Source organism: Heterocephalus glaber, unplaced genomic scaffold (genome assembly GCF_053883595.1).
Source record: "Heterocephalus glaber isolate CG9 unplaced genomic scaffold, H.glaber_assembly_v1.0 deba00001461, whole genome shotgun sequence".
Taxonomy (NCBI): domain Eukaryota; kingdom Metazoa; phylum Chordata; class Mammalia; order Rodentia; family Bathyergidae; genus Heterocephalus; species Heterocephalus glaber.
Genome location: NW_028258308.1, coordinates 41,657,765 through 41,673,934, shown reverse-complemented (window position 1 = coordinate 41,673,934; position 16,170 = coordinate 41,657,765). Strand labels below are relative to the sequence as shown.

Sequence of the window (16,170 nt, the reverse complement as noted above, 5' to 3'; positions counted from 1 at the left end):
GGAGCTTTCCTATCAATAAATATCTTCTTACTCTTAACCTCCATTGGCCCTAGGACTCATTCTTCGATTTCTAGAGAACAAGAACTTGGGATATCATACCGTTAACATGTTGGGAGATATATTATTTCATATTTCAACTCTGGTATTATTTCCTATAACAATATTACCCTGAAGCATTCCACACTTGACTACATCTCCCCTTTAGCCAACTGGCTCTGGTATTAATGATATTATTCCCTCTTGGTACTCCCCATGTCTTCCTGTTTACTAATATAAATCCCTTCATCTAGCTTTCCTTCATCCCTTAAATGCTCCACAGTATTCAGTTCTTTGTTTTTTCTTATCTTTAAAATACACCACTACATTTATATCTCATTTATTTCTGTGAGCATATGTATTACCTATATAGACAGCTTTTGGTACTGTAACTGTGGTATATTTTTAAATTTGCTAGTGTGATGACTGCAGCTTTGCTCGTATTGCTTAAGGCAACTTTGAAAACTTGTAGTCTACTGTAATTCCATATACATGTTTTGAGGTTTTTTTTATGTATTGTGATCATGTTATCTACAAACAGGGACAGTTTAGCTTCTCCTTTCTAATCTGAATGCCCTCTCTTTCTTTATTTTGCCTAACTGTTCTGTTTGGAATGTCCGGTACTATCTTGAACAGGCATGGTTATATTATAGACAGCTAAGTTAGGTAAAAATATTATAGGCAGTCAGATTGGGCTGGACTCTTGAGAGAGTCAGTCCAAAAGATAAAAACACATTACAGTTGTGGCTGGAGGTGCATCAGTTGGAGGTCAGGCCTCAATATAAAGATAAAATGACTAGGCCTACATAGTTCTCCAAGGGATGAGACAAGTTGTAATACCTGGTATAATGTAGTCTAGATAGACATCAGAGAAGTCACCTTGGCATGTGATCAAGACCCTCAGGCCCATCATCTTCCTGAAAAGTTCTCTGTTCTTTCCATGTACACTTGCTATGTGACTTGCTACCCCATTGAATGACTATTACCTAAGCGACTATACTTGTAACTTTATGGGTTGATCATAGCTTTAACCCACATTGTACTGATGTGGTTGTGTTCTATAAAACTTCCCCTGTAACACAGTTCCCAGACACCCATTTGGGACCCTTCTTACCTCTCAGCATCTATATCTCTCAATAAACATTTCCTACTCTTAACTTCTGTTGTTCCTTAGAATTCATTCTTTGATTCTGGGGAACACAAACTCAGTGTATCTTACATCTAGCAGGTTTAGAGTTATAATATTTCCCCTATGTCATTTGGAGGTCTGATAACATTCCTATTTCAGTTAGAGTAGGTATCTTGTCTCATTACTAACCTTAGGTGGTCTTGGAGAAAAGCCTTCAACTGTTGACCTTTGAATATGATATTACATATGAATTTGTTATATGTGATATTTATTGTATTGAGGTACATTCCTTCTATGGTTGAGAATTTTATCATAAAGGATGTTGAAAGTCATATCTCTCTCCCATGTTCAAAACCAGATTAATTTCAACTAACTATTTCAGCTGGAATGTCCCACAAATAGTTCATATACAGCTTCTCCAATTCAGATTCACATTTCCCCTGACTGGGGTCTGTTCCTCTTTTCCCTCTACTCTGGCTGCAGAGATCCAACCAGTCCTGCCAACTATCATGATATCAGTCTGCAAGAGGTGGGTCCCCACTTTTTCATTTCTGAATCCCCATTCACAAAAGATTACATAAGATTTTAAGACCAAAAATTTAGGTCACAAGAGAGCATCAGTTCATCCAAAACAGATAAAAAATATTAACAACAATTGTATTATTTTTCATACATCATTTTATTGCAAGGAAAAAATTTCATAGACATAAAATGAAATTCTCAACTAAAAAAAACTTACCTTGGCTTTAGGTGCACAGTACACAGTTTCTCATCTATTGCAATAATATAGGACATCTGGTCCTAGAAAGTCAAGAACAACTAAGAGTGAAAGTGAATTTAATATAAGAAGCAAAACAATTTTATATCAATTAATTCCTCCAAATAGTGCTTAAAATATGTAAGACTGATTTAAAATCTTCAACAAAATATTAGAGTTTTAACATTTATTATTTAACACATTCTCACTATTTCCACCAACAATAAGCAAATCTAAGGATTTATATAAGAAGAGTAATCTACATGTAACTAAATCATAAACTCCTATGAAAGGAGAGACCATATTCTATGCTGTAATGTTTATTCACATGGCATTGTTGGGATAATAAGGTACTCTACAACAGTGAAGCTTCCTGTACCAAGCACAAAAATTATTTAACAATTTTTAAAAAAATATTCCATATTAGGATATCCTATTTCCTATCTTTTTAAATGGAAGATTCTTGATCAAAATTTGATACTGCTTTTGACTCTACCATTACTATTTTCAATTTAGAATACTGGTAGCTGTAGGTTAGAATATTTACAGATCAGTGAATCTGAGGGACAAGATTTTACCTAGCAAAAAAGAACATGTGGTAAGCAATAGTATTATCTGTACGGGGGAAAAAAGCATGTAAAAATGAAAAGGACACAAACACTAGGGCAACAAAAAAGATAAATGCTCCAGGATCTGTGAAAATAAAAAGCACCCAGTATACCACACAAACAAAAGGATAAGGCAAGTTGTGCAAAGGTCAGCAAATGGTAAAAAAATGAAACCAGAAGGTTAATGTCATTAGTAATAAATTGATATCATATATCCAATATGATGTAATGTTAAGAGCATTTCACCTCTATGGTAATGTTCTTAAATCTCATAACCTTAGTTTAATGATGAAAGAATATCAGACAAAGCCAAACTGAGAGGCATTCTACTTAATACCTGCCCAGTACCCTTCACAACGGTCAAGATCATGAAAGACAAGGAAAGACTGCAACATAACAAAGGAGACAGGGAGGGTGCGCAATGGGATATCCTGTTTTAGATTCTGGAACTGGAAAAGGACATCACTGGAAAAACCACTGATACCCAAAGAAAATAGTATTTAATGTATTATCTATTCAAAATGTATACCAATGTTAATTTCTTGGTTTTAACAAACATAATGCATCAACATAACTATATAAATTTTCATATTAGAGGAAACTGTGTGAACAGCATATGAGAATTGTCCGCTATCGCTATATTTTTTCTGTATATCTCAATTTCTTTCAAATTTTTAAATATTTATTTTTTAAAACAGAAAAATTGAGGAAAATGCAAATTAAGCATGACAGATATGAAGACAGAAATACTGCAAAGATTCTTGTACTGAAGCAGAAGGGTAAACAAGTTTTAAAAGTCTCAGTGATAAGAAAATAGTTCCTTGGAGAGGTTGGTCTAAATGTAATAATTAAGTATACTTGCTAAAGCATCTTTATCTAGTTTTTTAGTGGACTTGATGTGCAAGTAGTTATCCAAAGTAGCTCTTGAATGAATATGTTCCCAAAACAAAATCATAGTAATTTTTAAGAGGTTAAAAATTAAAATACAAATTTAACATCATTGTTTAGTAAACTACCTTATAATTTCCTCTATTTGCTTTAAGGATTTCACCAAATTTCTCCAAATTATCTGCAAATATAGCCATTTTATGCTAAATCCCATTATGCAAGTACAAGTAAGGGAAGTAATATTTGCTATACTAATATCTTAATAATTACTGTTTTTCCTTTACCTTAATAGATACAGAAAAGGCATTTGAAGAAATTCAAATCCCATTATGATTAAAAACTCTAAACAAAATACTTAGGGAAGAAATGTACTTCAGGTCATGTACAAGAAGGACACAGCTAACACATTTAGGGAAAGATGAAAGTTCTGTCTAACTTCTGTTACAAGAAACTCCACTTCTACCACTTTTATTCAACACAGTAGTCAAAATCCTAGCAGAACCTATTAGGCAAATGAAAAAAATAAAGATCACCCAAATTAGAAAGGAGGTGTCAAATCACCACTCTTTGCAGATGATAGGATCTTATAAATAGAAAACTCCAAGACTCCACAAAAAGCTATTAAAACCAATTCATTAATTCAGCAAACATCCAAACATGAAAATCAGTAGCAATGTTATATATCAATGGTGCATTACCTGAAAAAGAAATTAACTACAAAAAATACTTAGGAATAAATTTGACCAGAACTTGAAAACTGTCTAGAATGAATATTATGAAATTTTACTGAAGGGAATCAAAGAGACACACACAAATAAAAAAAAAGAAAAAAGAAAAGGAAAAGCATCCTATGTTCATGAGTTGGAATATTTACTATTATTAAATGTTCACAATACCTAAAGTGGTTTACAGACTCAATGTAATCACTATGAGAACTTTATGGCATTCTTCAGAGAAATAGAGAAAAAAAAAAACAATCATTTTAAAACAATAGTGGAAGAGTAAAATAATTAAAATGCAAAATTTGAACAAAGCAGTTCAACAGTAGAATCTGATAAAAAGAATAAATAAATTTGATGGTATGGCAATAAAAATTACCTATTCTAGAGAACAGTGAGAAAAAATATTGAAGATCAGTGAATAAAACTGGAGAAGCCTGGGGCCAGGGATTTAGCTCAGTGGTGTCATCACCTGCCTCGCAAGCGCGAGGTCTGGAGTTCGATCCCTGGTACCAAAAAAAAAAAGGAGAATCCTGTAAGACAACTGTGAGAGTACTGACATGTGAGTAAAGGCAGTTCTAGAAATGTAGGTTCTAGAAATGTGAGAGAAATAGAATAGATAAGGTCAGGAAAAATATTTGAACAAATTATGGCAAAACCACCCAAAATTTAAAGAAAAACATTAATCTACACATCTCAAATCTCAATAAACTGTAAGGAGTAAATAGTCAAGAAGATAAACATTGAGATACTTCCTGGGCAATCTGATAAGACCTAAACATGATGAGAAAAATCTTCAAAATACCAAGACAAAAATGACTCATCACATACAACAAAGCATCAGTACAGTTAATGACAGATTTGTCTTCTAAAATAATTAATGGAGGACAAAAGGCAGTGAAGTGAGGTATAAAATGTGCTGAAAGAAAAAAAAACCCTGCCCGCCAAGAACTCTATATTCATCAAAACCCGTGCTTTTAAAATGGTGACACAAACACCTGCTTTAGTAGAAATACTAAAAGAATACCTTCAGACTTACAAGAAATCATAGCAGATGGTATCTCAAAGAACCAGAAATAGTAAAATAAGTGAGTTAATGTAACATATGTGACATAAACACCATAAATTTATTTTTTTTAAATTCTGAAGCCCAGAAGTCAAGACCATCATGGCAGTAGGTTGGTTTCAGGTGAGACCTGAAGGTTAGGGCTTCAACATATGAATTTTGAAGGGACACAATTCAGGTACACAGTGGAGCTTTTCAAGACAAAACCAAAGCCAAGATCCATAAAAGACAAAACGATAAGATGTCATCAAAATTGAAAGTATGTTTCAAACACTTTAGAAAATGAAAAGGCAAACTACAAGTTGGAGGGAAATAATTAAAGGTATACAACTGATAAAAACATATCCAGAATACAGTATGACTCTCTAGAACTCAAAAATAAAGAAATAATTAAAAAACAGATAAATGATTGAATAAATACTTGGGAGAAAGCTATACAAATAGATAAAAAGACTCATGAAAAATGTTCAACATCATTATTTATTGATGAAATGTACCTTAAAGCAACAATGACATATCATTATACCCTCACTACAACAGTTTTAATCCAGAAGACAGACAACATTCAAAGTTCACAAGCTAGGAGGGAAAGTTGCAGGATTATGAAAATATTCTACAACTGGATTGTGATCATGTTTGCACAACCCTCATTATGTACTAATCATTGAGCTGTGCACTTATGATAGATGAATCCTGTAGTGTGAAAATTATACCTAAATAAATCTGCTAAAAAACAAAGCATTATCAAAAGATTGGCCACTTTAAGTCAGGCTTGTTCAGTTTCTTCTTTCTCTTTACTCTCCTAGGATGCGTAGTATATTTACACGGCAATTCTACAGAGAAATAGATGTTAAATAAATCAGTGAATAAAATAAACTATTACCCTTCCTAATAAAAATAGTAAAATATATAAGGTTTCTTCTTGCCTGAGAATGGGTAGGCACAGGGATCAAGAGTGAGGAAGAAAACTGTTGTCAAAAGATAATGTTGTTTTGGAGAACATTATTTTCCTCATCTGAATGTCCAAGATACCTCCTTGATATCACTTAGAGAAGACACTTAATTCTTCTATATTATTTTCTATATGTGAACTTTTAAAAATAATTTACCATGAAGAAATGATAAATTTTAAACAAAGCAGAGCATTATTATTTATATATTTGCTTTTACCATTAAAACTTTAAATTACCTTTATTGGCAATAATATTAGATATTTACACTTGTATTATAATGATGATATATTTTACAGTTATATGATAAAAATAAGAAATTTCATATAATAATTTATGTTGTAAAAATATTTACGTATCTTACTTGTAAATTACTGCTTGCATTTCCTTGTAGTTTCTCTGGAAATATGATTTGAAGGAATGAACGTTGAGAACCTGAAGAAATTTTTTTAAAAGTCAACAACTTGCCTTAAATTTGACTATTTTCTTGTATTACTTACATAACTATGGATGGTTCTACACTGCGTACTTCTTTAAAAACCCTGAGTACTCACTTTACCAGCACATGCACAGAAATTGGGAGAGCTACAAAGACAACTGTGGCCTCTGTAGGAGAGTGGCATGCAAGTTCATGAGCTGTCACATATTCAAAACAAAACAAATGAACCTTAACAACATTTAACTTGAAAAGTAGATACTTATGAAATACCAAAAAAAAGGGGGAGGAGAGGAGATATTCAACTTCCAAAAAAATTTGCTATTCCTGAAGGAAACAGAATAAGGCAATGGGCCAGGGATTTAGCTCAGTGGTTCCACCACCTGCCTAGCAAGCCAAGGATCCGAGTTCGATTCCCAGTACCAAAAAAAACCCAAACAAACCCAGAACAAATAGAGCAAAAATATCAATCAAAGATATACTTCATTGCACTTGCCCATTTTCTGATTCAATCTCTTATTAGGAGAGGTCTAATATTTTTGAGTTTTTTATATATTCTAGATATTTGTCCTCTGTCTGAGGACTGGCAATTTTTTCTAGTCTATAGGATTTTTCACTCTGTTGACTGTTTCTTTTGCTGTGCAGAAACTTTTTAATTTGATACAATCCTATTTGTTAATTCTTAGTACTATTTCCTGTGCAATAGGGGTTCTGTTAAAAATGTCCTTGCCTACACCTATGACTTCAAGAGTTTTATCTATTTTATCTTCCAGCAGGTTAAGTGTTTCTATTTTAACATTTAGTTCTATGATCCTTCATCAGATGAATGGATAGAGAAAATGTGGTTCTTAGACAAAATGGAGTACTATTCTGCCATAAAGAAAGATAAATGAGTCGTTTGTAGGAAAATGGATGCATCTTGAAACCATAATGTTAAGTGAAATAAATCAGACCCAGATGCTAAGATATTACATGGTTTCCTTTACATGGAAAACCCAAAGTAAAAATAAAGAGCAAAATAAAAGATTGATAATAGCAAGTAGGGAGATAGATCTTTCTCAAAGGGGAAGGGGACCAAGAGACAGACAGAAGGGAGGAAAAATGAATGAAAAAAAGGAAGACGTGTTATGTATATGCACCAACTCCTCACAAGGAATGTAAACATTATGCACTGCAAGCATGTACTAGAAGGAAGGAAGGAAGGAAGGAAGGAAGGAAGTGTAAGACCGAGGGCCTTACCAAAGGCTCCGAGGAGCTGACTATAGTGAAGCACACCCAGGAATCCCAGTGGTGCCTTCAGAATGTAAGACTGAGAGCCTTACCAAATGCTCCAAGGAGCTGATTAGTGAAGCATACCCAGGAATCTCAGTGGTGCCTTCAGAATGTAAGACCAAAAGCCTTACCAAACGCTCCAAGGAGCTGACTACAGCGAAGACCACCCGGGAAGGAACACACCAGCCAAGTTGGGAAACAGACCTTTATTAGTCTGGCCAGATGGCACTCCCAAAGCAAAATAGCTTAGAGAGGCAACTGGCTCAGAATCCGAGGCTGTTTTTATAGGGGGTTGAAGGGGAAGTTAACATACGACTGTCACATATTGATGGTTAGCAGACATCTGCAGCTTGTTTTAACAATTGTGGTGTCTGGAATAACAGTTCTGGATAAACAAAGAGTTGAGTAGTTTACTCTGGGACCCTAGGTTGGTTACAGATCCCTATCTAGCATCTCTAGACTAACAAACATCTCCATCTATCAACTCACATTTTAATCACAATGGGGCGGGAGGATCTAGCATCCTTAGACTAACAAGCATCTCTATCTATTAACACATTTTAATCACAATGGGGCTGGAGAAAAAAGGGGCAAAGGTTATGCAGTCTCACAGAAGGAAGGAAGGAAGGAGAAAGAAAGAAAGAAGGAAGGAAAGAAAGAAAGAAAGAAAGAAAGAAAGAAAGAAAGAAAGAAAGAAAGAAAGAAAGAAAGAAAGAAAGAAAGAAAGAAAGAAAGAAAGGAAAGAAAGAAAGAAAGAAAGAAAGAAAGAAAGAAAGAAAGAAAGAAAGAAAGAAAAGAAGGAAGGAAGGAAGGGCTCTAACTTGATTTTTGAAAACTTAAAATACTGCTGTGGTTCACTTGAGGAAAATGAGTGCTTGGAAGATCTCAATGAAATTTAAGTTCAAACAGATGACTGTATCTATGGGTCTACAAATCAACTCTATCATATTTTCCCCATAGGGGAGCAGTTTGTATAAAGAAGCACAAGTAATAAGTTGTGAAATTCATACTTTGCCTCCCTGACCCACATGATAGGGTTGTTATGTAAGAAAGGGCCAAATGGAAGCCCCTAAATATCATCTCTACCATCACCAAAATATTAAGCCACAGTCTTTCTGAATACAGAAATCAGTCCCACCATGAGAAACCTGAAATATACAAAGGTGGTGATTCCTATCATAATCTTATTTGACTTGTTTAGCCTACAAAATGATGGGTAAGCAACAGAAAAAGGCAAAGAATTGTTTTAAATTTAATCTGGCAATGATCATAATAAAATATAATTCCAAATATGTTCTCTGCTGAAGCAAATCAGTACAGGCATTGGCACCCGTATGAAACCACTGACAGAAAAAGTGGTTGCTTTACATGTTCGAATAACCCAAGAATTCCTAAAATAAGTTTGCATTTTTGCTTAAGAGTAATGGCTATGCACCTTCTTCACCAGGTCATTATGAAATTCCTGGAGATACTTGAAAAGTTTTATTTATCCTCTTCCTTCCCCCCATAGAAATAAAACATATCTTTACAGTAATTTATTTAAATTATCTTTACAGTAATTTTGAGTTTAGTTGGTCATAGAGGTATCATTTCTGGGGAGGAATGTGCAACACACTGTGCCATGCCACATTACACCACTGCTGTGCTTGAACACGCAGTTACTGGGATCCTGCTGAAATCAGAAACTCTCACCTTCAGTAATACATCACAAAGGCAGAGTTTAAAATAAGGGAAAACAATTTATTTGAAAAAAAAATGGAAAAGAAAAAAGATAGACAGCTACTCAAAGAGAACAGAGTAGGGGGCACTCATGGATTTTTGTCTTCAGCTCCCTTTATGCATTAGTTATTTCTCCGACCCTTCACATGGACACTTAGAAGTTGTCACTATCTGATTGGCTTTCTGGCTGTCTTTGATCCTAACCTGGGCAACTCTATCTACATTCTACCTGGCTATTTGATTTTTTCCCTGTCCCTTTGTGATGGATAATGCCTCAGGGGCTCACAGAAAGGTAATTTAGAGTTAATGATTAAGGGACATGTGTGCTTTATATATTAAATAAGAGTCCTCAGGTAGTTGTCTCTGATCTCCTTTGCATTTTATCAGAGATGAGTGGGGGGCTGACTACCTTGGCCATCATATTCCTGGCTACATCCCTGTTTTGCCTTTCCACTCTGCCTGCTAAATTCTTATGTTAATTATGTTACCTGGCATCTTCCCAGTTCTAGTCTCTTGATCTCTGTCTCCATCTGTCTATCTCCAGCTCCATCTCCATCTCCATCTCTATGTCCATCTCTGTCTCTGTCTCTCTTTACCTTTGTCTAATTCCTAGAGTCTAGCTGCAGAAGCAAAAAGCTGCCTTTAGTAAGGTTTAATAAAGCTTAATGAGATCCTATTTTATTCTTTTTCCTGCCTATGACCCCTGTCCCTACAGGGATAGACATATCAATGGAATAGAGTCCAGAAACAGACACATGTATTCTAGGCTGGCTATCAATCCCCTTGTCCTTTCTCTGCCCTGCTCCGCCCAAGAGACTCCACAGATTGCATATGTAGGATCCTTTGCCCATTGGATTTGGATGAGGTCAGCCAGTGAGAGGCACTGGCAAAAATCAGAGGGAGAAAACAAAGTCAAGCTTTTTTTTTTTTCCACTATCAATTCAGAACAGGCTGTTTGGAATATAGTTGAATGTCTCCAAGTCACAACTGCTCTCTTCAACAGCTATGTCTCTCACCAGGTTCCAATAATATCATCTTCTTTCTTTAGGATGGTAACATATTTTCACAGTAGGGTTAACAGCCTTCACTGGTTTCCTTAAAGCTGCCCATACCTCATTGACTAGTCCTTTCATAACACTTGAATGAAATCCTTGAGTACTCACTGTTATTTCATGCTGGAGGCTAAACTGTCACCCAAACTGGCAAGGACAGTAGCCCAGGAAAACAGACCCTTAAAATGGAGCTCCTGGGTCTAAATTAGTACCTGTTTGATGACCGCATGGTAGCTACCTTGCTAGAGGGATGTGGGACACAGAATCAGTGGCATCACAGTGCATGTTCTCTGTCCCTTGTGGTGGCAGGAGATGATGTGAGGTTAAGGAGTAAGGTGTTAGGAGACTAAGTGACTATGGGGCTACTTAATTCCTACAATAACCTAAGTAATGACACAGACAGTGAGCTAGGCTGCCTGAAGAGAATAGAGAAAATGAAGCAACTTAAGATGTTAGACTCCCAAGTTCAAACCCATTGAATCATCTGAAGTTCTGTGCATTGGCCTTACAGAAATTCTGTATTTCCTATGGCTACAGGGCAAACATGCGTAAGAATCAGGATGTAAGGGTTAAAGAGTTGCAAAGCTAATGTAAATGTGCAATGTCACAAGAATTCCTATGTTAAAATTAAATTCACTGAGGTTTTGTTCATAAAATCTTTCCCCACACCAATGTCTTCAAGAGTTCTACCTAACCTCTGTTCCAGCTGATTCAGCATTTCTATTTTAATATTGAGATCTTTAATCCATTTCGATTTTAGTTTAGTGCATGGTGAAAAACATAGAACTAGTTTTAATCTTTGACAAGTTAAAACCCAATTTTTCCAGCACCATTTATTAAAGAGGCTATCTTTCCTCCAGTGAGGGTGTTTGACTCCTTTATCGAAGATGAGATGACTGAGTGTGTCTGGAGTTGTTTCTGCATCTTCTAATCTGTTCCACTGGTCCTCAAGCCTGTTTCTTTGCCAGTACCATGCTGTTTTTATCATAGTAGCTTTGTAGTATAGTTGCAGGTTGGGGATTGTGATACCCCCTGCCATGTCTCTGTTACCTAGAATTGCTTTTGCTATTCTGGGTCTCTTCTTGCTCCAAATGACTTTTTGGATTGTTTTCTCGAGGTCTATGAAGTATGCTGCTGGGATCTCAATTGGAATTGCATTAAATCTATATAGCAGTTTTGGAAGTATGGCCATTTTCACTATATTAATCCTTCCTACTCAGGAGCAGGGCATGTCTGTCCATTTTCTGATATCATCTTCAATCTCTTTTCAGAGTGCCATAGTTTTCAGAGAAGAGGTCTTTGATTTCTTTCGTTAGGATGATTCCTAGGTATTTCAGTTTTTTGGATGCTATTGTGAAAGGAATTGTTTGCCCTATTTTGCTCTCAGTGAGTCTGTTGTTCCTGTAGAGGAAAAATCTCAGTTGCCCATGAACTAGCACAAACAATCAACAAGTGGGATCGATCTCTTCTTATTAAAAAGGTTCTGCACAGCAAGAGAAACCACCAGCAATGTGAAGAGACAAACCACAATGTGGGAAAAAATCTTCACCTGCTCTTCCTCAGACAAAGGTCTACTATATAGAATCTACAAAGAATTTAAAAAGATCAGACCTCCCAAATTTAAAGACCCAATCCGAAAATGGGCATCTGAAATGAACAGACATTTCTCAGACAAAGAAGTAGAAATAGCAAATAAACATGAAAAAATGCTCAACGTCACTGGTCATTCGAGAGATATAAATGAAAAAAACACTGAGATTCCACCTCACTCCAGAAAGACTGGCTGCTATCATGAAATCAACCAATAACAAATGCTGGTGGGGCTGTGGGGAAAGAGGAACACTGCTCCACTGCTGGCGGGAGTGTAGACTGGTGCAACCATTATGGAAATCAGTATGGAGATACTTCAAAGAACTAGGACTGGAAGTCCCATTTGACTCAGCTATTCCCCTGCTGGGTGTCTTCCCCCAAAATTTAAAAGAATCATACCACAGTGATATATGTGCACCCATGTTCACAGCAGCACAATTTGTAATAGCTAAAACTTGGAAGCAGCCCAAATGTCCATCAACTGGAGACTGGATAAAGAAAATGTGTTTTCTTATAAAATGAAGTACTACTCAGCCATAAAAAATGAGAAATTAGAGACATTTATAGCTATGTGGATGCACATTGAGGCGATACTCAAGTGAAATAAACAGGACACATGTGTAAATACTGACTAGTTTCTCTAGTGTGAGAAACTGAAAGTGTAAATAAGGACTAAAAGGTATAACAGATAATGTGAAATAGGAAGAAAAGGGGCAAAGGGGAAGGGGAAGTGGGAGGGGTAGGGGAAAGGAAAGAAGGGAATGGAATTAATATGAGAAAATGGAAAAATGGAAACAAAGTCTTTGTAAACATGGAGGGACGGAGGGGTTGGAGGGATGGAGGGGTTGAAGGGAGGGCTGGGCAAAAGGGAAAAATAAGAACCAAGAGATTATGTAAAGGTGCAAATTTCCAATGATGAATGTCATTATATTGTATACCTAAAATGTACCAATGATTAAAATGAATAATTAATAATGAAAAATAGGAAGAAAAGGTCCACAGGGGTAGGGGTAGTGGGAGGGGCAGGGGAAAGGAAAGAAGGGAAAGGAAAAAATGATGAGAAATGGAAAAAAAGGAAACAAAGTCTTTATAAATGGGGAAGGGTGGAGGGGGTGAAGGGAGGGCAGGGAATGGGGAAAAAATAACAACCAAGATACATCATGTAAAGATAAAAGTTCCCAATGATAAATGTAAATGTATTATATACCTAAAATGTACCAATAAAAGAATTTAAGGGGGAAAAAAATGAGGCATAAAGAAATTTTTAGGCAGAAAAAAAATTAAACTCACTGTTTAGGAAATAATAAGATCCAGACTTCTGAGATAAGTGTACTTGGGCTGAAAGGAAATTTAAAATTTCTCAATCTCCTGGGCTTTCCTTGGAGAAGCAAGCAGCCTTCAGCCCCATTTGAAGAAATCTGCCTTTCACTGCATAAAACCTTACACTGACTTCACCTGAACCAGAAGCCCCATAACTGGTAGCTCACCACCACAAACTCTTATTATTTCCAAGCTTTTATCAGAAGTTAAGTTGTCCCCAGAGAGGCTGTAGTCCCAGCACTGAGAAGGCTGAGATGGGAAGATTGCTGTGAGTTCAAGGCCAGCCTGGGTTACACAGCAAGATCCTGTTTCAACACCCCCGCCCCAAGTTGTATTGTAGTTTGCCTAGGGAGAAACTGCAAAAAATTGCTTTGAGAGTACAAAATTCTTACACCAAAGTGCTACAAAATCCTAGCAGGATCCTTAGCCAACAGGAGATGATTCGGGGGTGGGAACAAATTTATTAATATGGAGTTATTACCTACGATTTAGGATTTAATGTACTAGATCCATTACCTAAGACTGGATCCTACCATTTGCTTTAATGGTTATTTGAAACATGAATTTTACAATTATCTTCAACACATGAAGTTAAAAATCAAGGAATGTTTTGACAAATTGTAGGAAAAGGAATCTGAAAGCAGAGAATAGGAAATGTAAGAAATAAACTATTGTATGCAATTCATTTAACCAGCTTTTAGCTGATGAAGGTACACAGAGGGAAAGTGAGCATATAAAAAGACTGATACATGTGTCATTAAGAAACTGTAAATTAAAACAACAATGAGATACTACTACACACCTATTACAATGACCAAAATCCAAAATACTGACCACTCAAATGCTGGTCAGAATTTAGAACAACAGACACTCATTCACTGCTGGCAGGACTCCACAAGGTATAACCACTTTGGAAAACAGTTTGGTGATTTCTTATAAATATAAACATACTCTTAAATACAATCCTCTAATGACTCTTCAGCATTTATCCAAAGAAGTTGAAAATTCACGCTCACACAAAAACCTGCACACGGACGTTTATTTGTAACTGCCAAGACTTGGAAGAAACCAGAATGTCCTTCAGTAGATCAATGGATAAATGATAGACCATGTCCAGTGATGGCGAACCTTTTAGAGACTGAGTGCCAATCTGCAACCCAAAACCCACTTATGTATCCCAAAGTGCCAACTCTACATTAGTACCTTTTGTCTTAAAACACAATAACCTGTGTGCCACAGGTTCACTATCACTGATCTAGACAGTGAGATATTTTTCATGGCTAAAAGGCAATGAGCTATCAAGCCATGGAAAGACACAGAGGAACCTAAAATATATATTACAAATATATATTACAAAGAAAAAGCCAATCCGAAAGCTACACACTGTATGATTCAAACTATATGACAATCTAGGCAACGCAAAGCTATGAGCATTGTCGAAAATTGTTTAAGGCTAATGGGGGAGGAAAGGATGAACAGGCACAACACAGAGAATTTTTGACTCATGATACTACAAGAGTGGGCACATGTTGTTACACATTTGTCAAAACCACAGACTGTGAAACACCAACAATGAACCCTAACGTAAGCTAGAGACTTGATAGTAAGGATATGTCGATGTAAATTCCTCAGTTCTAACAAATCCATCTCTGCAGAGCCAAACGTTGAGAGAGTTGGGAAGGGATATGGGCTATCTGGGAATTCTTTACTTTCCACTCAGTTTTACTGTGAACTGAAAACAACTTAAAAACAATTTTTGTGGGGTTTTTTTTTTTTTACCAACAATAACCTGATACAACGCAATTTCATTTTAGGTGCTTTCCCACAATTGAAATTTTTGAAAAGTTAAACTAGATAATACATTTTAAAAATAAGTAAAAATCAATGTTCAATATGCATAGATGAACAAATTTTAATGTGGCATATTAAGAAAAGCTCATTGATATTTTTCAGATTCGACACCACAATTAACCATTGCCATTTGTCAAGTTATAGTACACAAAGAATACTGTAATCTGAAAGCCTATGGAAATACTCCTCCCTTTATCAAATACACAAGCTGGATTTTCTTCCTATTCTTCAGACTAAACGTCCCGCAAGAGACAGCGACAGCAGCTCTGAGGCCCGCAGTGCCCCTCCACGGCCTCCCACGATTTTTGTACCTAGAGACGCGCAGCTGCCTGGCGCGCCCTGCCAGCTCAGACCAAGGTTGAGGAAGGCGGTCCTTTCATTCTGAGCGAAATTCAGGGCCCTCCTGGTGCTTCGGAGTGAAGTCAGCGTCTGAGCGTACGACCCGCCCAAAAAGGCCGCCCGCCCTACGGCGCCCCCACGCTGCGGCTTCCGAACCGACGGCCGCCCCTAGGCGCAGCCCGGAGCGCAGCAGCAGCAGTAGCAGCAGCGACAGAGGTGGGCGCGGTATGGCGGCCCCGGCGGCTCCGAGCGGCGGGCGATGGGCGGCGGGCGATGGGCGGCGGGCGATGGGCGGCGGGCGGAGCAGCCGTTGCGGGCCGGGAGGGTCCTGACACCGCGTGGGCCTGGTGCCCGCGCTCCGCGTCCCTCACGGCGGCCGCGCCTGGCCACGGCCCCTGCTGCCCGGAAAGGAGCGCAGTCTGCGCCCCGCGTCCCCAC

General features: G+C 37.0%; 1 protein-coding gene across 5 annotated transcripts in view; it reads right to left on the bottom strand.

Annotated features, from left to right (window-relative positions):
* LOC101718722 (disintegrin and metalloproteinase domain-containing protein 32) overlaps nucleotides 1-15,891 on the bottom strand; it is a 117,325-nt gene extending 101,434 nt beyond the window's left edge. For 2 of the 5 annotated variants that reach the window (XM_021236779.2, XM_087217357.1), the window contains exons 1-3: nucleotides 15,705-15,878; nucleotides 6,518-6,588; nucleotides 1,905-1,966 (exon numbers count right to left, since the gene is read on the bottom strand). In XM_021236779.2, coding sequence (XP_021092438.2) covers nucleotides 1,905-1,960 — 56 coding nt within the window. In that variant the 5' untranslated portion in view covers nucleotides 1,961-1,966; nucleotides 6,518-6,588; nucleotides 15,705-15,878. Of the gene's footprint in view, nucleotides 1-1,904; nucleotides 1,967-6,517; nucleotides 6,589-15,704 lie in introns of all 5 variants that reach the window. The other 3 variants (XM_021236785.2, XM_087217358.1, XM_087217355.1) reach the window with 2 other exon arrangements.
* Between the last annotated feature and the right edge of the window lie 279 nt (nucleotides 15,892-16,170).